General features: G+C 39.7%; 2 protein-coding genes across 7 annotated transcripts in view; one reads left to right on the top strand and one right to left on the bottom strand.

Annotated features, from left to right (window-relative positions):
• Nucleotides 1–1642: 1642 nt before the first annotated feature.
• Nucleotides 1643–14333, bottom strand: CHCHD7 (coiled-coil-helix-coiled-coil-helix domain containing 7). Of its 2 annotated transcripts, XM_057397833.1 has the most exons (6): nt 14193–14333; nt 11906–12080; nt 8781–9253; nt 3801–3875; nt 3150–3248; nt 1643–2368 (listed from the first exon to the last, which is right to left on the bottom strand). In XM_057397833.1, the coding sequence occupies exons 4-6, from the start codon at nt 3849–3851 to the stop codon at nt 2267–2269; spliced, it is 252 nt and encodes an 83-aa protein (XP_057253816.1). In that variant the 5' UTR covers nt 3852–3875; nt 8781–9253; nt 11906–12080; nt 14193–14333; the 3' UTR covers nt 1643–2266. The 2 variants fall into 2 exon arrangements, with proteins under 2 accessions (XP_057253816.1, XP_057253817.1); XM_057397834.1 differs by lacking the exon at nt 8781–9253.
• A 4-nt stretch (nt 14334–14337) lies between these two features.
• Nucleotides 14338–25002, top strand: part of PLAG1 (PLAG1 zinc finger) — a 51176-nt gene continuing 40511 nt past the window's right edge. For 2 of the 5 annotated variants that reach the window (XM_057397831.1, XM_057397824.1), the window contains exon 1: nt 14346–14435. The gene's annotated coding sequence lies outside the window, so the exon portion shown is untranslated. Of the gene's footprint in view, nt 14436–14884; nt 15363–25002 lie in introns of those variants that run through there. The other 3 variants (XM_057397822.1, XM_057397825.1, XM_057397823.1) reach the window with 3 other exon arrangements.

Genomic DNA, 25002 nt, shown 5'->3' with positions numbered 1-25002 from the left:
CACTCAAAGAAAACCTGAAAGGAAAACCTAGGATAAATAATATTAAGGAACTTGAGCTTATGGAAGGAACAATCAGCATAACCACATCAAGAGGAGATGCTGGGTTTTTTGCATAGAACTAAAATGTACAGTATATTTTCATGTAAGCCCAGAACATAAGAGCATAGCAACAGGCAAACAGCAGCACTAGAATAGTAGGTAAAGCTGCAGAAGCAAAGAACATGCCCAAAGATACAGCAGAGGTGCCAAATGACAAACTTGTGCCAAGTAGGAGAGAAGGTGCCCTTAGACAGCAATGCAGCAAAACCAGAAGGGTCCAAAGAGACACAACCCTAAGGAAGAGGGGACAGTCAGCTCCCCAAAAACTACAGATGAACAAGATCATCAAGCAGAGGCATGGAAAATGAGGAAGTATTATGGTTAAGTTTGACTAATGAAAGCAAAGAGCTCTCTAAGACAGGTTGAACAGAGAAAACAAGACCTTCAAAAGGAGCTTTATTAGAAGTCACTGCAAGACTACATCATCAGATCCGAGACAAAACAAAACTACTAGTTAAAATAAAAGCTTGAATGAGAACTGACCAAAATGCTCAAATTGGCAAAAAAGAACTGGTGCCAAATGGACAAAAAAGGAAAAACCGGTATGTAGGACAGTATTGGAAGAAGGCGACAAGGAGGTGGTGGGCAATAAAGAGCCTTTGAATCTGTAATGAAAGTTTGCTCTCCATTACACACACAAAAATATCAGCAAAATTTTAATTTTAGGCGCAGAGAAAGTAATTTAAAATAAAGAATCTGACAATCTTGATTGAAAAAAACAGTCTATTTCCCTTGCCAGGAACTGACCAGGGAACTTGTGACATGGCTCGGAGGCTGCACAGCTATGCTCGGAGAAGTCAAAAAGCATAGAGTTACACACTCCTTCCAGTAACAGAAAGGGCATGATCAATCCATTTCAAAACTCAAGATGCATAAGGGGAACAACAGACAGAAAGAAGAGAGGAGCAAAAGCAGATCTCCAATTGTTACTAGTCAGGTCAAGTAACAATGGTGAAGGTGGAAATAGCATAAAAATCCCATTAGCACAGAAATAGGCCTCCAGTGGAAAGAAACAAGACAAGCCAGACATAAGGAGAAACAGGAAGCCATGAAGTCTTTCCAAAACAGTCTAAATAGAGAGACAACACTTTTACACCATCCTCCATGAGGTCAGCCAGAGTTCTGCCAATTTGATTGCAGTGAGTCCTAAAGGATTTAACATGGAACTTGAGCTCATGACAGCCTTTTGTGTGTTTTACCACAAGCTTTTAAGCCAAGACACCAGAAGGTACTAGAGGTAACAAAACTGTTTCCAGTAGACAGCAACTCATTTACACTTAGCAGTTGTTCAGTTTAGCTAAGGAATCAGTCTCACTTAAGATTAGAGTACCTGTTCAAACTGAGCTTTGATAGTCTTGTATGAGTAAGCATTTCCAAATCTAGGGCTTCAGCTGTCCAGAGAGCCTTAGAGAGATGTACTATAGTTAAACCTGCCATGTCACTCAGTATATGTTTACACGTCTGCGAGTCCCTCCCACGTGTCCACCAGTGAAGTATCTATTTACTATTCAGAGATGATACTATTCAGTTCAGACCCAAGGAGTTCAGTTCTATTTTCATCAATCTCTCTAACCTTGCAACAAGCAAACCTGATTTATTGCAAGCTTCTGCTCTCACTGATGACTGCAGTGGCAGACTTAATGACAAGCTTGTTGGATTTGGGATTTTAGTTCATGAATGGTCTTATTAAACTGGGAACACAGAATACAACTTGTGAAAACAGCGGTAAGATCACACACAGTAAATACACATTACTAGGCAGAATAGCTGGATACCAGCAACACGTTGCACATACCAGTCTCTTAACCTGCTCCATTGTTAGAACTACACAGCAACACTCACCAGTTCTCTCCTTTCAAACAGATTTTCTGTGAGTCCCGTTAATTTTATATTTAGCATTTCAGAGCAAGTTAGTTTCTACTTCCAAAGTACCTAGACATAATTTGTGTCAATACTGTGTCTTCCAGTGAGAGGCCAAGTTCCCAAGACAGGGAGTATGAATAAAACCAAGAAGTTTTATCCTAGAAAGCTCACACATTTCCAAATTTAGGAGCTTATTTTAATCCAAGATATGGCAACTGTAAACTCCAGTTCATGAAAGATAAACTTGCTGCCGGTAAATCTTCATATGTATGGTGAAAACAAGTCAAGCAACCCAAGTTTCTAGTCAGTAGGGCTTCCCCATTGATTCCAACATTTTCTTTCTCTCTTCTGCTGAAGGCATCTCTGGTTTCACTCCATTTCTTCTCCTTTGCATCATAACGGCATGCTGAAAATAGAAAATGACCATGAGAACACCGATTTCTCAGAAATCTCTGCCTTGGAGCTCTGAATAAGATCCTTTAATAGAAGTACTCTTTATATATCAAGAGCCTGATACTCTAAGTCTGATTAGCTGATAACTAAATGTGCTAGTACTTAATTGAAGAAATCAGATAGTTTACCTTGCTGCTTCAGAAAATAGTGTAATGAGAATACTGTAACTTCACTATGTCAACTAACATCTGTAAATACTCTTTTTATAGTTTGTGCAAGGCTAAGCTAGACAACTCTTTACTACTATGGCATGCGAAAACAGAGAACAGTTTAACTGCACATAGTTCCTCATGATGCTTCTCTTCCACAAGAGAGAAGGAAATAAGGACACCATCAAATAAGAATGAACTCTTCCTAAGCTTTATCTTAGGTTCAAGTAAACATAACCCAAAACAATGGAAAAATGGGAACTTACTTCAGTTTTTTTTCCATTACATCCATTTAAAACAAAACTTATTACTAGAAACATCTGACGCAAATTCAGAGGGAAACATTATCAGGTACTGCAAAAACACTCATAATGCAAGAGGGTAAATTTAAGAGAACCAAGTACTTTGATGTGCACCTGCTTAACTCTTTCAGCAATACGTACTGAGACTACCTAGGTAACTGCAAGTTACCATAAAAACAGCAGCAGTCAGCACTTAGTCTGCAGAGTTCAGAAAGCAGTGTGTCAGAAGTAATGTACTTAAAGCAAGGCAAAGAGTAAAATTCAGAAAATCTACTGTGCTTACCCAGAATTTTCTGCAGTTTCTGTACTTCAAGAAATAAGCAGTACACTTATCCTTATTATAGTTGTTGTCATCCATGCATTTATTAGAGGCATCTGTTTCCTTTATTAGGGAAAACATAGTTCAGGGCTGACGGAAGTTAATGTACTCAAAGTCTAACAATTCTAACAAGTCCCAGAACAGAGACAGGAGGCAGCTTCTCAGATGAAATACTATCAAAGAGAGCAGAGGAACATCTACCACAAAGAATAATCAGTAAGTCCAAGCAATGACTTCATTTGAAGATAACAGACATTAGTGCTCTTTAAATAGTAAGGATAGAGTCCATAGAATAGTTGTTTACAAAGATGCTTGGAATAACACACAAAACATTTCTAAAAATCAACCAAGCTTGTCTAACCAGGATTTCAGGCTCTGGTTTTAAGGACAGAAAATTGAAAAGACTGTTATCAGCTGTATTATTCCTATTTATGAGGAATTACTTGTTATTTCACACTTACTATAATGCATGATTTTCCCAACTTCAGACTCTTTAAGAAACTTTTAATGCAAAAAGCCAATGTGAGAGTGCTACTCATAAAAAAAAAATCCTCTAGAAATTGTATTATTTAACTTTAAAACATACAAACAGAAATCCCAATTTGATCATCTTACCACTATACATGGATTTACATCATGGTCTCTAAGTTGCGCATGCCTGGACATTCTGGACAGACACTTGTACCTTGGCTAGAAACAGAAAAGTAACAGGTTAAGTATCCACTTTCAATAGTAAATCAGGATTAAGTCTGGGCTTCAGCATGTAATAAAGGCCCTCCAATAACATACAGTTTGGCTGTCTTAAAAAAAGATAACAAACCACCCCCACCACACTTCTTTTGCAAAATACTACTTCAAAAGCACTAGCAGCAAGACAACTCAAGCAAGTTTAGCCTGTCATCAAGAGTGCTTATTCCCTAACAAACTCCTGCAGAAAACAGAGCCATGGCAGTGACTCTTACACCAGCCTCTCGTATCATTGAGGGAGTGACCTTGTCTAGTAGAAGTAACTCCACAGAACATGCTCACAGCCAACACACTGGAGACACTTAAATAGTGTGTGGGAGCAACGTACAAGTAAACTTGTCAAGATTTGTGGCTACTCCTTTGCTAGATCACATCTGTATCTCCACTGAGCTCTCCCAGGCGTAACAAGTGCCCAACCACCTCCTGTGCTGCTGTGTCAGATCTTACTTAACAGAAGAAGAAATGGTTTCACTGCAAGGAGGGACCAGACCCACTTACACTGCATATGACAGCTTGAATCATGTTTTTCACCAGTTCAGTAGTTTAATACTGACTCTAGGAACTGTAAGCTTGAAACAGAGTTCAGTGCCAAGAACCCAAACTGATCCAAGATGATGACATCAATATGAACAGCAGACCCTCATTCCCTTTACAACTTCCCATGCATTGCCTCAGGCACACATATGGCCATGCAGGTATTTGTTCTAAACAAACACGAAATCTAACAAAAAATAACGTTGACCAGATGACTGTCTTTGCAGCAAATTAAAGTACAGCTGATCAAGGAAACTGCTGAAGAACATCCTTGCTTGATCTTATTGGGGCTTTCCTAAAAACACTGCTGCTAATTCTAACTTAAACCTGTTTCTGTTCACATAAGAGACTGGTAACTGCAAAACTGTAGTAAAAAGCCAGTTTTGCTTGATACTAGCAAACAAAAAAGACCAAAACAAACAAAAAAAAAACCAAACAAAAAACAACAACAAAAAAAGGCAAATACTGCTCTTACTAGCTCACAGACAGAAAACAAAGTTTTAGATTGATTTAAAGAAATCACTCCACAATACACACTGTAAAGCACAAGCCTTTATTGGCACCAGGAGCACATGGGGGTTCAAACCTCCATACATAGGTCCAAAGAAGAGTACATCTTAGGAGTTCTTTTATACCTACTTTTCATCTTGATGTAATTTTACCTAAAGGATACATTCATACAATTCGGTTAAGTTACATAACTTGTGGTTTTCTCATCCTATTGTGCTAGTATTAATCAGGATTCTTACAGCTGTTTACGTTTGAACACAGTATGAGTGATTAACTGCTAATAACTGTGACCTACGTGCTTGGTTCTTCATTCAAATTGTTACTGTATTTTGCCATTAGGGATGTCCCTGCTTATAAGCAACTTACAAAAACAGACGCAAGGCTGCCTACGTACCAGAGTTCTAATTCACTGTGTATCATTCTAGACCAAGAGAACAGGTCCTTACTTGCAGACGGGCTTGTGTTGAACATGTGTGGTCATACTCTTCTTAAATAGCTGTTATGTCAAATAAGGCCTAATGGCTTGGTCTCAATCCTCCCTCTTCTTCAAAATTGTGCAAATTCTTTTGTGCAGTCCATAGTATGTACACTTGCTGAGCTACCGTGCGAACATTCCACCATATCTACAAATTAACAATAGTTAATAAGGCTATAGTCAGTATTAGCATAAGAACGGGGTGGACCAGAAAATTCAGAAGTTGAATTGCCATAGGAGATTGCCATTTTGTCCCTCCCAAGAAAATTTTGCACCAGTGGTGTTCTCCAGTTGTCTTGATGTTGGTGATGATTTCTTTAATTTCTTCTACATTGTGCTTAACAGTCCACACTGCTCACTGGGAAGTTTCACTGACCTTATGTATCATCTTCTCGAGGTCTGGGTGATGCAACATCTTCTTTGAAAAGAATGAAATTTCTATTTCATTCCAATTTGTAGGAGAGATGTATCGTGGTATAACACAGTTATCTGTATTAGTTGATTAGTTGCTACAGGGATGGTGTAATTAAAATCACATCCAATGATTTTGGTGAAATTTCATACAGAAAAGTTGGTAGCACTTGTTTCTTCAATACAGCTATCAATTGTTATATTCTCACACGCAGTTCTTATGCAAGAACATCCCTTTTCAATGGAATATACTTGGGAGCTTGAATGAATGACAGGGATAATTTTGAAAATGTAAGTGATGTCTTCAGTACAGAGAGAGATATCTTCATTTTCAGTTATAGCATTTTCACAGATGAACCCTAACTGTTCTCTCTGAGTACAAGCCTCTATGCTTATAGTTTGTCAATTCTGGGTCTTAAATTTTGCCCATACACTGTGTCCCATCGGTCTGACTACAATGGCTTGGTGTATGGTCTCTAGAGACAAACACAGGAAACATGTCTAATACTTTGTCATGTTCAGTTGTCAACACAAAAGCAGTAATTTCCCTCTGAAATGGGTTATATGTGAAATTTACTATTTCCCACCATGCTTGATGTTTTCTCAAAATCAGTACTATTTCTAACAATAATTGTTCATACTTCTTGTCACAAAAGTCCTGTTTCTCCTTCCCTAATAATAGCCACTGCAACAGATTGTAACCAGAGTTGTGACTGAATCCAGTCTAAAGCTAGAGACAGATTTCCTTGCAAATTCCCTATAAAATTAATAATGTGATATAGGTCCCGGGCAGTGTGTTCTGCTAACACTGTTGTAAGATCACTTGCCAACTGCTGTGTTTGGGCAATGGTCAGGTGAGATGATCTGAGTGAAATTTCCAGATTTCCTAGCTCCGAGGTAACTGTACTTAATTTATTTACTAAGACTTCTTGATCAACAGAGTTTAAGACTCCCATTCCTGATCTGAACCATCCCATCAAGTCCATTCTGTGTCTAGTACAGGGTATTCTAGACTGAATCCAGGCTCCCCATCCTACAAGGCTTTGGTTAATAATATATTCCAATTTTATGGTTGAGATATCAGCCTGATATAAGTCTTCCCCTTGATATTGTACAGTATACAGTCATACATAAAGCATTTCAAAAGGGCTTAGTTTCTCTTTTAATGCCAGTCTAACCGTTATCCGCAACAAGGCTAGAGGTAATGCTTGACTGCAGTTTAAATTAGCTAACTAATTGTAACTGCCAATCAATTTGTACTATCTGACTGATCTGCTGTACAACTTGTGCACAAAACCAAGTACCTCTATCTGAAAATATGGTCGCTGGTACTCCAAATCTGGGGGTTATTTCATTAAGGAGCACCTTGGTCAATTCTCGAGCCTTGTAGCTCCAGGTTGAAAAGGCTTCTGGCCAGCCAGAGAAGGTACCTGTTAGTACTAAAAGGTACCTGTACCCCCCTTTTCTGGGTAGTTCAGAGAAATCAATATGCCATTGTTTTCCAGGGACACTGCCCTTCCCAATTGTCCCTAAACTGGGTTTATTAGTAGTCTGGAGATTATTACAGAGGCAGAGTTTGCATTGTTTTGTTATTTGTGTTACTGTGGTGTACAGGTTACATCCCACTACTTGTCTCTTTAAACTATTATATAGGGCAGCTGCTCCCCAGTGTGTCTTATGTTCTTGAACTATTTTCCATAATATTTGTTCTGGCACTACTATTTGTCCTTCAGGAAGAACATAAATTTTATTTGTAAGTTGTGCCTTTAAATCCTAAGCTAGTTTTAAATCTTTTTTTGATTAAGAAATTTCAGAAGTAACACTTCCTATCTTTACAGTTAGTATTATGACCAGTAGGTTTACTACTTCTGCCGCTCTTTGCCTCTAGATCCACCAGTCGGTTCCCTTTATCCTGATCCATGTCACCCCTTGGTGTCCTCTGCAGTGCATCACTGCCACTCACTTCTGTAACTTTATAGCTTCAAGAAGCCTCAATATTTCCACAGAGTACTCGATTTGTTTTCTGTGAGAAATCAAAAGCCCATGCTCTTTCCACACAGCCCCATGGGCATGCACTACTCCAGACACATATTTTGAGTCTGTCCAAATATTAATGTCTCTTCTGTTGGCTAATTCTAGTGCTCTTTTTAGAGCAATCATTTTGGCTTTTTGCACCGATGTTTCTGCTGGGAGGGCTCAGGCTTCAATAGCTCTCTGAGTAGTGGTTACAGCATATCCTGCTTTCCAAACTCCATTTTTAATAAAGCTGCTTCCATCAGTGAACCAGGTTTCTATTTCCAGCAAGTGTTGCTCTTTTAAATCAGGCTAGCTTGAGTAAAAAGCTTCAATGGTTTCTAGGTAGTCATGAGTTACTGGCTCCCCGATTGCTGTGGCACTCCTGAGAAAAGAGGCTGGGTTGACAGTATTAGTAGTGACTATGTCTACATCATCTTGTTCTACCAATGTTGCTTGGTACTTAAGGAACCGAGAGGGAGACAGCCAGTGCCGCCCTTTCTGACCCAGTACTGCAGATACGTATGTGGTATCAGGACAGTCATCTTTTTCTCCCATAGTGAATTTTCAAGCTTCCTGGATGTTTCAGAACAGCTGCCGCTGCCCATGAGAGTCCAGGCCATCCTTTGCTTACTTCATCTAGTTGCTTTGAGAAGTAAGCTACAGCTCTTTTATAGGGTTCTATATTTTGAGCTAGGCCCTACAGCTATGCCTTGTCTCTCATGTGAAAATAACCAAAATGGTTTGGTGACATCTGGGAGTCTGAGGGCTGGGGCCCTCATGAATTCCTTCAATTCATTAAGTGCTTGTTTTGTTTCCCCAGCCCACTGTAATTCCCTCATTTCTGTTTGCAGCAACTGGTATAGGGGTTTTACTATAATTATAGATCCAGAGTTGACACCAACCTGTCATCCTGAGAAACATCCAAAGTTCCTTAGATGTCCTGGGCTGAGGAGTTTGGTAATTTGTTTCTTTGCATTCTTGTTCTAATTTCCGCTGTCCCCTGAGACCTCATAGACCAGGTAGGTGACTTCTTGATTCGTTATTTGTGCCTCTTTCTGAGTATCTTATATCCTTTAAGTTCGAGGAAATTTAACAGGCTTACTATCCCATTCCCTACAGCTGTTTAAGATTTTGGTGGCTATCAACAGCTCATCTACATATTGGAGCAAAACTCCTTCCCCAGTGGGTGCCATCCAGTCCTCAAGGTAATTTGACAGTTGGTTTCCAGATAATGTTGGGCTATTTTTGAAGCCCTGGGGTAACACGGTCCAGGTGAGTTGGGATTTCCAACCTGACTCAAGATTTTCCCATTCAAAAGCAAATAACCTTTGGCTTTCTGGATCCAAGGGCAGGCAGAAGAAAGCATCTTTTAAGTCTAAAACAGTAAACCAAACAAGATTCTCTTTGTTAACAAAGTATAAGGGTTGGTCACTATGGGATGAAGGTCTTCTACTATTTTATTAACAGCTCTCAGGTCTTGTAGTAATGGATAGCTTTTCCCATCTAGTTTCCAGATTGGCAAAATGAGGATGTTGTGTTTGGATTCACATTCTACTAAAAGGCCAAATTTGAAGAGAAAAAAAAAATAAATCACAGGTTTAATTCCTTTCCTATCTTCTAGTTTGAGGGGGTTTTGTTTGATTCTTACCAGTCGGGTCCCAGACTTCAGTCTTACCTGGATCAGTTTGGCATGCTTTGCCTTAATTGGTGTTCTGTCAGCCCACACTCCTGGACAGACTTGATCTAAGACATCCAAGGGGATCTGCTTTGTTACCTGTGGCTGGATTAGAGCTAAACTTAATACTTCCATTAACTGATCATCTTTAGTTTTCATTTGTATTTCATCATTTTTAAACTTGATCTCTGCTTCCAACGTTTTTTAAACAGATCCTTTCCTAATAAGGATTTTGGGGTGTTCGGCATATATAAAAATATGTGCATTCCTACCATTTTACCCATTTTGTATCAGAGATGTTGCATGTATGGTACCTTCTGTTGCTGGCCTTTCGCCCCAATCACGTTTAAAGATTCGCTATCAATCAAAGCTAACTGTTGATTTAACATGGAAAACGTAGCTCTGGTGTGTACTACAATTTCTACATTTGCGTCTTCTTTCCCCAGCTTCATTACAACCAGGGGATTGTCTGGAGTTTGATCCTCCAATTCCCCCTATTCTAATTCAGCAAGGTATGGGAGGTCCCCCTCCTCCCTTCCCAATTTGGGACACTGCCTTTCGTGTTTACAAAAACCACACTGATTAGCCCTTACCCTATTACTAGGAGCCCTCGTGTTATGACCTGAAAAGGACTCTTCCGATGCATCTCAAGGTTTTTCTATCTCCTTGATAATTTATTTCCCAAGACTGCAATGGTTGCATAGGTGATTGTTCAACCTGACTTCTTCCTTTCGTTTTTGTCTCAGTTGCAGGGCGTCTAACCTTAAATCAGTATCAGCCCAATCCAGGTCTAGGGCTTTATTGAAGATTGTAAATTTCTTTGCCATGCCTGTGGGATCTTCTCTGTAACTTCTTGCTATTGCTTTACAACTTCTTAAGTCTCCCATAGAGAAATTAACCTTTAGCCTCATGAGTCCCTCAGCTTCCCTAAGAGAGGTTTGCATCACACCTTTATCTTTCAATACGGGCAGAGCCAATCAAGCTCACAACTTGGCCCGAGTTCTCTGCTTAGCTGTGAAAAGGATGGTGACAGGGAGTTTTGTTGCCTTCCCCTCCCATGCTCTGGGGAAGGGGGAGGAGTTAATACTTCTGCAGTTTCCCTGGGACTAAGAAAACCTTCTAGCATTTCCTGAGGCCCCTCCTCCTTGTATTTCAAGCACCTCTGTCCTTCTATAGGATGCATGATTAGCAGCACCACTTCAACTTCTTGCTTTTTATTTCTTTTTTTCTAGTGTTAATACAAACAGAATTTGGTGCAATGTTTATCGGGTGCAATGTTTATCCCACAGTCTTTCTGCCACTCCGGATGGTCTCAGTGTGAAAAATGTATCTGCGTACATGACTTCATGCCACCTTCATAAGAAAAGCATTAACTATAACATCATACCACAGTTAAGGATCTATTTTCTGGCCATTTTTCTCCCCCTTCCAATTTATGCAATGGCCACCACTGGTTACAATATTTTATCAAGGTCTTTTTGCTCTTGCTTCCTCCTAGGGGATGCCCGATTTCCTTCCTGTGTGTTAAGATACATCCCAGGGGATTTTTAGTATAAAATGCTGACTTTCCTGGTTTCCCATTTGCACTTGCTTTGTGATAATATCACATTCCAATGATGATTGTGTTACTTGTGCACTCACTCCATGTTACTTTCGCTTTGTTCATCTCCATTTCCCTTATGGGAGAACAGAACCACAGATTGAACTCCACACTCACACTATACCTAACTGTATGTCTTTCACATACATTCACTCATTCCATACCATGCAGTTATAATTGAATAGATAGTTCTTGTTCCAGCAAATGCTGAACTATTTCTAATTGGATTTCATAACCAGGTTGCCCTTCCCTCATATTAAATTTCCCCAAAAATGCACACTGATTACAGATAACACAAAAATGGGTGAACACTAAACGCAAAGTGATAATCCTACCAATTCTACAGCAACATCCTCTATGGATTCTTCAACATACATTTAGTCACGTCTTAAAGACAGACTAGACAGAGTAGCATTTACTATGAGACAGACATTATTCAACAGATACAAGGTACCAAATTCAAAGGCATAAAACATATCCGTACATAATAAATTAGGAAGCTGATAACAGTAGCTAGGACTGCACAAATTCCAGCCTCTATCTACATACATGCCAAATCAGGACTATAGCCTGGAATCCAGGCAGGACTTTAACCTGCAATCCACACAAACGACAATGGGGACTCTAACCCCAAGCACCTATGTACCGCTAGCAGGTCAGTGCTGCAATACCCAGCATATGACTTATGGGTAGCCCTAAGCCACAAACTAAGTGTTTCCTTCAAAGTAATGTAGTGCTTTGAAGTTGTGTACCTGTCTCAGGGTCTTGTCCGTTCCTGTGATGATCCAATGGAAACGAGAAAGTCTCTCTGGAGAATTCTCCAGGGGCACCCTGAGGGTCCCTGGCCCCAGAAGGTCTCACAGCCGAATGGACAGTCTCCTGCCTGGATTGCCAACTTGATTCAAAGAAATCACTCCACAGTACACACTGTAAAGTAAAGCACAAGCCTTTATTGGCACCAGGAGCACATGGGGGTTCAAACCTCCATACACCTGCCCAAAGAACAGTAAATCTTAGGGGTTCTTTTAAATCTACTTTTCATCTTGATACAATTTTACCTAAAGGATACATTCATACAATTCGGCAAGTTACATAACTTGTGGTTTTCTTATCCTGTTGTGCACTTGGGTTAGGGCTACCACTATAGTCTACAGGCTAGTATCAATCAGGATTCTTACAGCTGTTTACCTTTGAGCTTAGTATTATTAACTGCTAATACCTGTGAGCTACATGCCTGGTTCTTCATTCAAACTGTTATCATATTTTGCCATTAGGGATGTCCCTGCTTATAAGCAACTTACAAAAACAGATGCAAGGCTGCCTACATACTGGAGTTTTAACTTACTGTATATCATGCCCTATCAGGAGGGCAGGTCCTTACTTGCAGACAGGTTTCTGTTAAGTGTGTGCGGTCATACTCTTCCAAAATAGCAAAGTTATGTCAGCTAAGGCCTAATGGCTTGGTCTCAAGATGAAGGTTCTTCTTTCAGTAAGAGTAAGGTATTCCAGGTGACTAACCCTTAGATTTTGCACCTTTTACAAGTATACTTTCCTGGTGCTTGAAGTATTGGATTTACTTTTTTTTTTAATTCTACATGCTCATTTTCTACAAATGGGCCTTTTAAAGAACTGCATCAGGAAGACTTAAAGGGAAAGGAGCATTAGTAGAAAACAAAGGCAGCATATCACAGTGGCTTATCTAAGTCAGCAGGACAGACACAATCTTTGTAGAGACTGGTTTGTGTCTGGCAAGCTTTAGAGGTGCAAGTACCACCTAAGCAGACGTGCCTCAAGGTGTGCGGTACTGACTTCAGTCTTACTCTCTGAAAGGCTATTTGTGAGTCATAAGATGTACCATCATCAGTGCTCATTATACAAGCTGCAATTAACATTTTCAACTTGATTACACTACCAGTCTGCAACCATGCCCAGTTTAAGGCACAATGCACACAATAGATTAAATAGCTACTTAGTGAACAGGCAGTTCAGGTTCTCATGAAGCTGCTTAGTTTGAAGTAGGCAAAAGCTTACACATACTTAGTTTACCAAAGTCTGACCACTCCAGTGCCTGTTCCTCCCTCCTCCGCCCAGAAGTACCTCAGGGTTTGAAACATTACCAGCTAGAAGGGCAGGCAGGTCACGCTGAAACGCTGCAGTGTGATTGAATGAGCAGTTGGGCAGGAAGCAAGCCTTCCCCTCCAGTCCGTACCCATGCACGGGCTTCCCTTCCTGCTTGCAGACTGCAGGTCTGAACTCAACCACAACCAAAGGCTTGTCTATGCCACAGTTCTTAATTATGCTTTAACACATTAACAGTTGTAAACTGTACCACAGAGAAATGAATTTGTTGCTAGCACTCTTTAGCCCTAGGGCTTTTTCAGTTCATAAACCATCAGGATATTTTTCTGTAGGCTCCCTCCCATTGAAAAGTGTTTGAGTTTTTCTAAACGTATATATACATACAAAATTACTAATTACGCTGCAATACAGCCCAACTCGTTAAACCTTAAACCCCGGAGCAAAGGCCGTATAAAAACCTTACCGTTTTTATCACTGCTAGAGCGGGGAGCGGGAGTGGGCAGCCGGTGGCTCCGGAAGCTAGGCACCGCTGAGCCCGCAGATCAGCCTCCAGACGAGGGCTGGGAAGCAAGTCAGGTGCGCGTACGCCGCCACCGGGACCGGCCACAGCCGGCGCCCACCACCCAGCCCCTGCCTCGCCAACGGGGGAGTGTCTGGAGGAGTCCGGTGGTCCGACCCCTCAACACCCCAGCCCGGCCCCGAGCCCCTCTGCCCGTTTTCCGCGGGGATCGACCGTTGCCCCACGGCCACCGGTGCCCCAACGGCAGAGGCGCGAGCGCAGCCTCCTCTCAGCACCACCTGCCGCCAGCAAGCGGTGCCCGGGCCCCGCCGCCGGGCCCAGGCGAGAAGGCGAGCGAGCCTCCCCCTTCTCCTGACAGGGAAGGTAAAGCGGCGCCCAGCCGCAGGCATGACAGGAAGGCGGACGGGCAGGCAGCGCGAGTCGGCTGTGGCGGCACTCACCTCGGTCCCCGGCCGTGTCCGCGGGAGCCCGGGACGGGAGGGGGGCAGCTCGTCTCCAATTCGAAAGACGTCAGCGGCTCGGGCAGCCCGCTTAAGTACGGGCGCAGCCTACCCCGCTCCCGGCCTCGCTGCTCCCCCCGGCCCAGCCGTCCAGCCCGAAATATGGGAAAAAAATTACAGAAAAATCGGAGAACACTGTAAAGGGTGGAAACGGGGCGCAGAGGGGATGCTGAGGCTCCCGCGGTGAGTCTGCTGCGGGTTTGGGGGGCAGACGCCGGGGTTTAGCAGGGAAATATCAGGGTTATTTAAATTATGAAAGGGGAGGAGGAGAAGGAGGGGGGAGAGGAGAGAGGAGCAGTGAGGAAAAGTTTGTGTTAACCATCCCTCCCTTCCATCCCTCTCTCTCTCTCTCTCTCCCCCCCCCCCCATCTCCCGCAGCCCCCCACCGCCCCGCGTCGGACTTCCCCGGAGGGGAAGAGCTGGGGTGGAGAGCTGAGGCGAGCGGTGCCCCCCCTTCCCCTCCCTCGGAGGGAAAAAGAGATGATTTTCAGAAAAAAAAAAAAAAAAAAGCCCTCTCTCAGGAGTTTCCTCCACTCCTCCCCTCCCTCCCTCCCCGCGGCGCTATGTTGGTTCGCGAGCGAGCGGGCGAGGCAGCGGTCTGCCCGGGGGACGGCCGGAGGGCGCGGGGTGCCCGCCGCCGCCGACCCCCGCGGCGGGCCGGGGCTGGGGCCGCGGCTGCGGCAGTGGGGCAGTAGCAGGAGCTGCGCGGCCGCCCCCTCCCCTCCTCGCCTCTCCGGAGCCTGTGCTGTGAATGCAATGACAGCGGCTAGAGCGGCGAGAGGGAGCGGAAGACATTAGAGACCGCGGTGCCGAAAAATGAGGGAAAAAATTAATATAAATTCGCCCCCCGCATCAAACCGGCCGAATTTCGCACAGAAATTTTCCCCGTGGACCCGGCTACCCGTGGGGTGTCCCCCGGACCTGGCGGCTGCGTCTTTGGGGGGATCCGGAGTGACTTTGGGGCACTCGGTTCCCCTTTCCCGTCGTTTTTTGGACAAAAGTTTTTTTTTTCGTAATAAAGAAACGAATTTGCCTGCTCTCCCCCTCCGAGTGGCCCAGAAGCTTTTCCCTTCCCCATCGATGTGTGTTTAGAGAAAAGTGTGGATCCAAGTAAGTGCTGAGTCGTGTTGCATTGGGGAGGGGGGTTTGCTAACTGAAAGCAGGAGAGATCCGGAGAGAGAGAGAGAGAGAGAGAGAGCAGGGACAGCTTGTTGTCAGTATCATAAACAACCAAAATGGAGGGAGAACTGAGGCATATAACAAAATAAAAATCAGAAAAAAAATGCCAAAAAATACCTAAAAATCGGGGCTGCTCCCCCTTTTCTTCGTCAAGGTAACAGAATAAAACCCGTGTCTTCCCGAGACCGTTTTAAGGTTTCAGGGAGCAAAGAGTTAATATTTATTATTTTTTTTTTTGTTGATGAATTCTTTGGAAAGGCAAAAGCCTCTTATAACTCGCCACCGACAATGAGAAAACGTGAAAATCCCTTTCAGGAGAGAGAGGTAGGGGGAGATGATAGTGCAGAAAGTGCATAACTTGGGGGTAATGTGGAGTGATTCTAGATAAGATAAATGCTATATGTACTGTTTTATAACTTCCTTTTAAGATGCTTTTTTGTATGTTTGGGGGTCTTGGGGAGATGGGGGCCCCTTTCTTTTCCTCTATTTTCTTTTTGTTTGTTTGTTTCTTTCTTTCTTTTATCACCACCTCCCCCCCCCCCTTTTTTTTTTTTTTTTTTTTTTTTTTTTTTTTTTTTTTTGCGTCCCTCCCCGGGCCGGAATGTAATGCCTTTGTAGTGTCACTTTCCTGATCTAATTAGGATGTGTGAGGCAAAGAGTAAACCTTTCCGGTTTATAAAGTGCATTTTCGTTGCCTTTGAATTTCCAGTTTTCCTGGTGGCTCCCTCCTCTCTTTAAACTGAATTCTTCAGAGTAGTGTGGGGTTGAGGTAATGCTCCATAGGGAAAGCAGAGAGGGCTCAGGCACAGGGCACCTCTTCTGCGGGTGGTTGCTGATTTCCCTGGCACGTTTAGTTCACCTGTTTGTCTCCTACAAAGAATGTGTTCTGCAGTCTCCTCGTTTTAATTATGCAAAATAATGATGCCTCATCTCGCCTCACATTGAAGTTAATGCGAAAGTGCTGCTGATGTTGGTTCCACGTGGGATCAGGGACATAGCAGGGCATTTTAAAGAGACAGGTTCTCTTTTCCTAGGGTTATCATCACCTCTGCAGAGATGATGCCTCTAGCAGAGGGATGGTTCGTTGTCTATTTTTGTAATGGAAAGGCGTCAAATCGGCCCTGGTTTGATAAATTAAGGCAAGATAATAGGGGAAAACGTGCAGACTCGTTTGGATGAAAGCAATTCTTTTGTGTGTCGCAGGTCTTCAGGGGAGTTCTCTTGGTGTGTCAATTAAAATGCTGCGTTTTGGAGAGCGTTTTTTTTGGAATGGGTGTTGCAGAAATGAAATGGTCTCAGGTTGTTTAATATTAAAACCTAGTGCTGTTCTGCTGGCTATGAACTCCCAGGGAGGAAACCTGTGTGCACAGGGCAGCTTCACAGGCATTTTGCAGAAGTTGTGAAGTACGTTATTTTTACTTTGAATAAGTTAAGTTTTGTTGGGGACACCTGAGTTTGTTGAAAAGTATTGTGGAGCTTGTTCTATGCTTAAACTTTCTGAACAGTCCCAAAAGGTTTGGAAAATTGTGAAAATAACTGTAGGTTTTAATTGGCCAGAGTAGGGGCTTTTTACAAGTACACCTTAGCTGTGTAATTATAACATCACTTGGAAGAGTTGCCTCTGGCTTTGTTTTAAAAAAGAAAAATCATCCTAAGTGTGGTCTAGTTTCATGTATATGTGTGCATGTGTGTGTGCATGCATGATTTTAGCATGGGTTCTGGCTGATACAGTTTTTTTGCTTAATTTTTAACTTATAAATGTTTGACTGTAATGATGTGAAATGCTTTGCTTTTCCCTATGTATTTTAATTTTTATTGAAATGTTCTATTTAAGAAACTTGCATCACCTCTTAACATGGCAATCTGGTATCTTTATGCGGAATTACAGTGTTTCTTTTACATTTGCCTTGTTTTTGTAGTCTTTGTATTCAATTCTAGATTAAAAATTGAATACAGGTATGTGGTTCTCAAGAGGGAAGATGGAGTACTGAACTTGTAGGGAGGCAGTTTCAGCAAATAGTTTTTTTTTTTGAACTTGTGAAAGTTGAGTATCAATTGTGATAGCTCTCTGTATTAAATAGCATGTGTTTGCAAATTGTCTGTACATTTTCTGCAAGTGTGACCGAAGAAGCTGTTATGTAGTAGTTGTTGACTGGCATAGTCTTGTGGTTAGAGATTTTGGAAGAAATTTCAAAGTTTTCCAGTGACTCACAGTTGTGAAAATTAAATCACACTAGCTACTCTTAGGCTAGAAAAAAGTCTCATTAAGGAAGACAGATTAATCAGTTTGTATAAAGGAATGAAATTGAACATTTTTTTCAAAGCTGTTTTTTATGATTTAGAGATCTCTTTTATAGTTTTAAAGAATTCATACTTCAAAGTTCCTTTCCAAATATTTCATACAGTGTTCTTTTTATTGACTGAAGTAACATTATGCTGAAATGCATAGAAATTTGATAAATTAATAGCAGCACACCATGTGTCGGTGTTTTTGATGTAGCAGGGTAGATAAGTACTAGTAGATGTGCAGAACTAACTTTATTCATAAACTACTTAATGGTACTGAGAGCAGTATTTAAGAACTCCTCAAATACTGTGTCTGTGATCATCAGTATGAAGTGTTTAATGTGCTACTACATTTTTACTTAATTAAGAGCTTCTAAATCATTAATATTGTAATCCTGAAAAAAGGCAGAAGCACACATTGTGGAGTATCTTTCTTGACTTACAGTTATGCATTACAAAGTAAATTCAGGGTATCCAACCATAGTATAAAATTCAGGACATAGGGGGGAAAGAGAGGAAAGGGTGTTCTCACACAATTTGATACTCTCCTGAGCTGGGTTTAATTTTAAGGTATAATCCAGATGGGGATAATGATGGCAGAAGGTAAATGTTGTTTAGGATTGTTTTTTACAAACTTACTCTCTTTTTTGTAGAAAACTGAATTATTCTTGCAGGGATGATGTGGTGTTTAATAAAATCAAAAGTAACTTTCAAAGTTTCTTATAAGAGTTAAGATAATTATCTGTATTATATGTTGCTTTGATTCTATACATTGTTCAGTATTATTTTTTCAAGATTTTTTTAAAATCTAAACATCTGGGGAAGCAAATAAGCTGTTGCTGCCAAAGTTACCCTACTTTTTGTAGGTAAACTGGGGAGTTATAAATGTATTAAAATCCCTTTTAGATACTTACCAATCCTATTCAATAATGCTTTAAAGTTAATAACTATGGTATTCTGTAACAGTACAGCAAACACAGAAATCTAAACTGACATGCATTCATCTTTTCTTGAATGCTTAGTTCAAGTGTGTCTCTTGGTGTGTACTTTTCATTTAGTAATTATCCTGAAAAATGAGTTTCCCAGTATAGAACTTTGAGATTAAATTAAGAAGCTTTTTAAAAGTTTGTGTCATTCCAAAAGGCACTGGATACAAAGTGCAGGCATTTCTAATGGTTGTCCATCTCCGCAGCTAGTCAGTCAAAATGGTGCCCTTAAGTCTCCTCCTTTCAGTGTAGTGCAAGTGTTTTAAAATTAAGGGTTAAAGTGGGCACTGCTCATGTTCTAAATAAACCACTGTTTGTAACTGTTCATGGTTATTTTGTTAAAAGAGATGTTTTACTTCAGAGTCTAAAGCATAAGTTTAACTTTTGTATCTGGAATCTCTCACATATTTAAAACCAGTTTTTGTCAGAAAGTACCTTTTGGGAGGGTTATTGAACAAGTTTATCTGTTTACAAAAGGGAGATACTCTGGAAAATGTGAAATATGTTAGAGCAATTAGACCATTCTCAAATCAATGTAGATTTAAAAGGAGCTAGTAGCCACCACCACCAAAGTGAGAGAGCACTTGTTTTCAAGGAGATACTCTCCAAATACCTGCTACCAGTGAGGATTTAGCTTACATTGCTTTTGAAAGAAAAGTGCAGTGTCTATCCACTGAACTGTTAAGCATCTTTCGCCAATTACCAAACATTTAGGTAGCCTTAAAAAACTATTTAAAAATAATTCATATATTAGAACAAAGTAACTTTTTATATTGATCAAAAGTAAAATGTTTACATTTCTGAAGTGTAAGGGATTTTTTTTTCATTTATCTGAAGATCTTCTTAGTAGAGGGTTGTGGTTTTTTCCTGCTAATAAAAAAATCACATATAGATTTAAAGTAAATTTATATTAATTTTTTAAATTGTATGAACTTGTAATTTGAATGTGAAAAATCAACTGTCAATATAATCACTTACACAGCTGCCTGTATTTTATTTTTAATTTTTCAAGGAATATAGGGACCCTTTATGTGAAACTCAGTAGATTGCAGTTACTAATGCATTTTAAATGACCTGTTGTCCACCAGACATCAAATGTGAAAAGTTCTAATTGTAAGCAAGTTATAAAAGCCTAATATTGAACAGAACTGGTAACTGTTACTGCAATTTCAGTTTTACTTTTATTTAGATTGGTTTGTTAAAGTGTTTTTTGTCTACTTCAGTATCAGTGTTCACCTGTTCCTGTCTCATCTTCGAAGGATGAATTAGCAGAAATGAATAGAATTAGATGGGGGGGTTAAATTTTTTACAAGATATAACTTTTTGAAAACAGTTATGTGATCATAGTTATACAGTATGGGGCCTTCTCATAGGGTATATTAAAACTGTTAATATTTAAGTGGACCCTGCATCTCTTGTAAACAGTTACTGTAGGATCATGGCATTAAAATTAACCGCTGCACATAGGGTTTTGAGAAGACTACATAAGTACATACTTAACAGTAAAAAGTGGGAAAGCTTATATAGTTATTCTGGAGTGGAAGGAATAAATCGGTTTCTATTATAGCCACCTTTGTAATAACTTCTGTCCCTTTCCTAATTCACTGTCTGTTCAGAGTGTAGAGATACCTTGTCAAATACATTAAAATACATGGCCAGAGCGATGGGCTATTTTATGCATGTCCAACTATGGTGGCTTTAGTAGACTTACAAGAGGGCACAAAGAAAGTAGAATGTGGCCCAGTGTGCATAATTTTATTTATTTAAAGGAAAGATGAAAAACAGACTAAAAAAAGACCAAAACACAACACCCCTCCAACAAACAGGTCTGAACTAGTATAAAACAAAAAAGTGAGATAGATAAAACAAATGTATGTAGACAACTGTGGCTGTAATATATAGAACAATAACTCAAAGCTCTGAAGTAAAATAGCTCAAATCAGCTTTGAGAAGTCAGATGGGAATCAGGAAAGTAAAACCTAGAACTGCCATCAGATGCAATTAAGAAATAACTATGTAAAGGAACTTGGAAAAATGCAGAAAGTGTCTGTTATAGAGAACTGAATCGCTATAATCTTCTTTTGCACTTAATGTGCTAAATTCCTCTCTTAATGGAGAATATCCCTAGAAATCAGATTAGAAAGTGCATAAGGGGAATTATTTGTCGAAGTTGTTTTTTTTACCAAGGTTAGGATAACTAATAATAATCTAACAATAATCTCTTCCCTATTATGTATATAATACTTCATTTGATATCATTTCACTGTGCAGATTGCATGTAGATTTACATATGATACAGGTAATTTACCTGGTAGCCTGATGCTGTGTATCACTAACTTTCACCCTAAAAGCTTTTCTTTATGGTTGTGGGTCACATTATGCTTTGGAGACTGTCAAATCTGAAGTATTTCTCATGAAACAAGATGTAGATGGTTGATTTTGTCTTCTTCATGTTTACTGTGAATTGCCAAGTAATGAAAGAACAAGAATGTCAGAAAACTTATCTTCCCTGTTCATTTATTGAGTATCTGCTTGTATACTGCATGATATCAGATTTACTAGTGCATGGGTTCTCTAAAAAGCCCTGCAAATCATCTGATTCTGAATTAATGAGATCTTATTACACTGAATGTTTGAGCAGCAGAAAGACCATGTGTATGCAAATCAGATTTCTATCCCAAGTGTTTCTCACTTCTAATAGAACTGTCTAAATCATGGTACCTGTATTTCTCATGGACGTTACATTTATACGTACTACAGATATACACACACCCCTTTTAAGGTAACATCTGGCTGTTTAGGGATGACATTATGTCTTTGCAATAGGATTTTCTTTTTTTCTTGGTTGTCGTTTGTTTTTTGTTGTTGTTTTGGTTTTGTTTTGTTTTTTTTTAAAGAGACCTGTTTGAAGGAAAGGCAGAAAGAGATTCTGGCAGCTCACTATTAAATTTCAATCAAGCCTGTATAGTTAGTAATAAAACATTTACAAGTTTGTAAATGTTAAGTTTCTTCAAACTCTTACTGTCACATGTGGAATTTTCATTTGTACTAATTGTTCATTTACTACAGCTGCCTACATGCAAGCCTTAATACTGTATTTACCACATGGAAGTATAGGTACAATATATGTAAAAGTAGAAATTGCCTACAGCTGTTCTTAGGTTTTCATAAGATGATACACTGCAAAGGTGTGAATTTGTGGTGCTAGCTACCAGCTACTGGCTCTCTTACCCTCACAAGTACTTCAAGAAGAGTGAGTATTAAACTAAAATAAACCAAATTTCAAATCCTGTCAGGATTTTATGCTGTGTTTAAAAGATAAATATGGACATTGTTCAAGCTTATTTTGTTTGCTGGAAGTTATTGTGGTCAATACATCCAGAACTTGTTTCATCTAAGACATTAGGAAATGGTGAACCACATAGCTTAGAGAAGAGCTTGGACATAGCTGATCACAATAAATGCCAATTAATTGGAATCTGTAGAATTTTTTTCCTCTGTAACTTGACAGTTTTCTTTAATTCTTTTGAATACTGGGTTTGTGTTTAGACTTACCACTTCTAATTATACCCCAGCACAAATATATAGCTTATGGCTGTATTTTAATCAGTTTCAGAAAAAGTAATAAAAATATTATTGCATCTGTCAAAGGATGGTGTTGCTACATGCTATTTTAAATGGTGTTTAAGTACAGTTATAAGCATACCAGTACAGTGAAATCAGCTTTGTTCCTAAACAGCAAAGTTACACTATTTATTACTTAAAAAGTTAACCGGGAATCATAATATGTTAATTATCCTAATTATTCAGGCTGGTTTTAATATGTGTTGAAATTGCTTTAAAATCTATATGTGAAATATTTATATCAAGCTCATTTAATTTCTAATTACTTGTAAAATGCAATGTTTTCCCTGTTGTAATTTGAAAGGGTTTTTGTCTTAGCTGGACGAGTGTATCCTTTTCTTTTGGATACACTCGTTCCTGAGCCCAGCAGTTCTTTCACTTGTTTAAACCTCTCTCATTCCCTCAGAATGAATTTGTATTTCATTAAGTGTTGGTCATGATAATTTTTGTACTAGAAAAAATGTGCTGAGGGGTACTGTGGAATTAACTTGTGCTGATGATGCTACAAGTATAAAAATTGGGTGTAGTATAACATGGGGAACGCAAATGTAATGGTATTTAGATGATGGGAATAGTCCCAAACTGGCTGAATGTTAAACTAGCCTATGAGGAAAAGATGTCGGGTTTTGCAGCCTTGTAGTGTTAATCAAATATGTGATATCACTATTCCTTATAAGAAATACTCGAACACTCTCCTAGCATCAATTGCTGTAGAAGGCAAACAAATCTAGATTACACTTTCAGAAATGATAAGCTATGAAATAGGTTTTGGAGGGAGAGGGAAGGAGAAATGGGTTTAGAGGTCTCCTCTGTAATACAGTATCATTTTACTTTTGAGAACTTGACCACTTAAGAATATTTGAGAATGTAAGTTAAGTCCATCTTGAGTAATACATTTCAGTTTCTAGTACAGTTTTTTTATCTATGCATCATGTAAAACAAACTTCTTACTCTTCAGTGTATTTAAATATTTTTACTGAAAAGGAAGTGCATTTAAAGCAGTTTTAAACTACATTGAGTATCCATTCATTTGGTTGGAGTAGAAAGGTGCTTTAGTTTGGCAAGGTTGAATATGTATTGTTATTTTCTATTTTTCTGCAGTTTGTCTAATAAAAAATACTGAGCATAAAAGGAGACTGGATCTTTCTTCAAGCCCTGAGTGGAATGCGAGCTGTGGTCAGGAAGGGGCTCTAATGGCTTGAATCACTGCTCCTCAGTCTCAAAATATTTAAATCCTAAGAATTTGTGATTTTGGCTGCATAGTAATGGTGCAGCCTCGAAACTGATAATACATTCAGTTATCTTGAGGTGAACTCCACAGTTCTTCATTAAGCAGGTCAAATTCCCCAAAGTTGTGTTTGAATAAGTACTAGAGTACTGTGCTGTGTGTTCCAGTTATCAGAAATCAAGGACTAGAAAGTCAACCCTGAGCAAACCCTCAAAGATGTCACAGATGACCTAAACCTCTCCTATTCCTTTCATAGTTTTTGTTGTTAAAATGTGGTTTAAGGTCAAATAACGCTTTCTGTAAGCGTCCAACATTTATCGTTAAGGAGGTAGTTGGATATTTGGTGGTAGTTTTAGCACAAAGGTTTTATGTAGGTAGCTTAACAAAAAACCTTAAAGGCAGGCAGAAATTTGCTGTCAGGTTTCAGGTGCTCTGTAACTGTTACCTGAAGTAGTACTTGAATCACATTTGTTTCATTCAGATATTGAGCTAGTTTCATTATTAATTCTTCCTTTCCCAATATACATAAAAATTCACCACCACTTTTGCTGCCAACAATGATTGGAGGATTATCTATCCATGTATCTCCCTCTCCAAATCTTTTGTAACTTAGGCCTTTGTAGGAAGGTAAGAGGTCTAGTGGATGGAGATCGTAAATGTATTTGTATCCTTCTTATGAATGAACTATTACTTAGCAATTTCCTTAATTCATGATGTGTTTTGGTGTTTGGGGGTACATCTGAGAGAGTATATAGTCAAAAATATGTATACTCCCTGACTGTGCATGGCAGAGATCAGGCCTGAAGAGCCTGAGTATTCTATCTTCTTGCTTTAGGTATTTGTAGACTTGTTATGTGATGATAAAAATGGTTTTTTGTTTATTTGTGTGATTTTTTTGTTGTTTGTTTGTTTTTTTCCCTGCCACTTGTTGCATTCATCAGTTGTTTAGGAATTCCATTTCTTGGTAGTTTTTTTGTATGTTGCAGTGGCTGGCAAAGTTTTTAAATCACCTGAACTACAGAATTTGTAGATGGAAGACATAGACTTTGTTTTCCTATCTGATCTTGACCAGATTATTTGAAACTTTCCTTGGCCTCTTCAGCAGTGCTTTGCTATAAATCAGAACAATTTAAATTGAACAAACAGTCAATAAAAATGCATGTCCTGGGTCCCTCTGGCAAAGCTTGTTAAAGTCCAGTTGGACGCTGACAGTTCTTTTCACTGTGACCTTCAGGGTATGCAGCCTCTACTTCATGCTTTCCAAATATCATCATTTCCATCTATCTAATTCTGGGTGGGTCATTAGTAAATGTACAGTAGTAACTGTATAGTCTGCAATGCTAACATTTTAAGCTTGTCTCAGAATGAAATCTGTGTTAAAGTGGAAATGTTTCTCAGAGAGTGAGTGGTACTTCCCCATCTGTTTATTTCTTGGTGTTTTGTTTTA

The sequence above is a fragment of the Pezoporus wallicus genome, unplaced genomic scaffold, assembly GCF_028554395.1.
Source record: "Pezoporus wallicus isolate ANWC-B61680 ecotype Strahan unplaced genomic scaffold, APGP_CSIRO_Pwel_v1 contig_227, whole genome shotgun sequence".
NCBI classification, from domain to species: domain Eukaryota; kingdom Metazoa; phylum Chordata; class Aves; order Psittaciformes; family Psittacidae; genus Pezoporus; species Pezoporus wallicus.
Note: the sequence above shows the minus strand (reverse complement) of the source record. Positions and strands in the feature narration are given on the sequence as shown.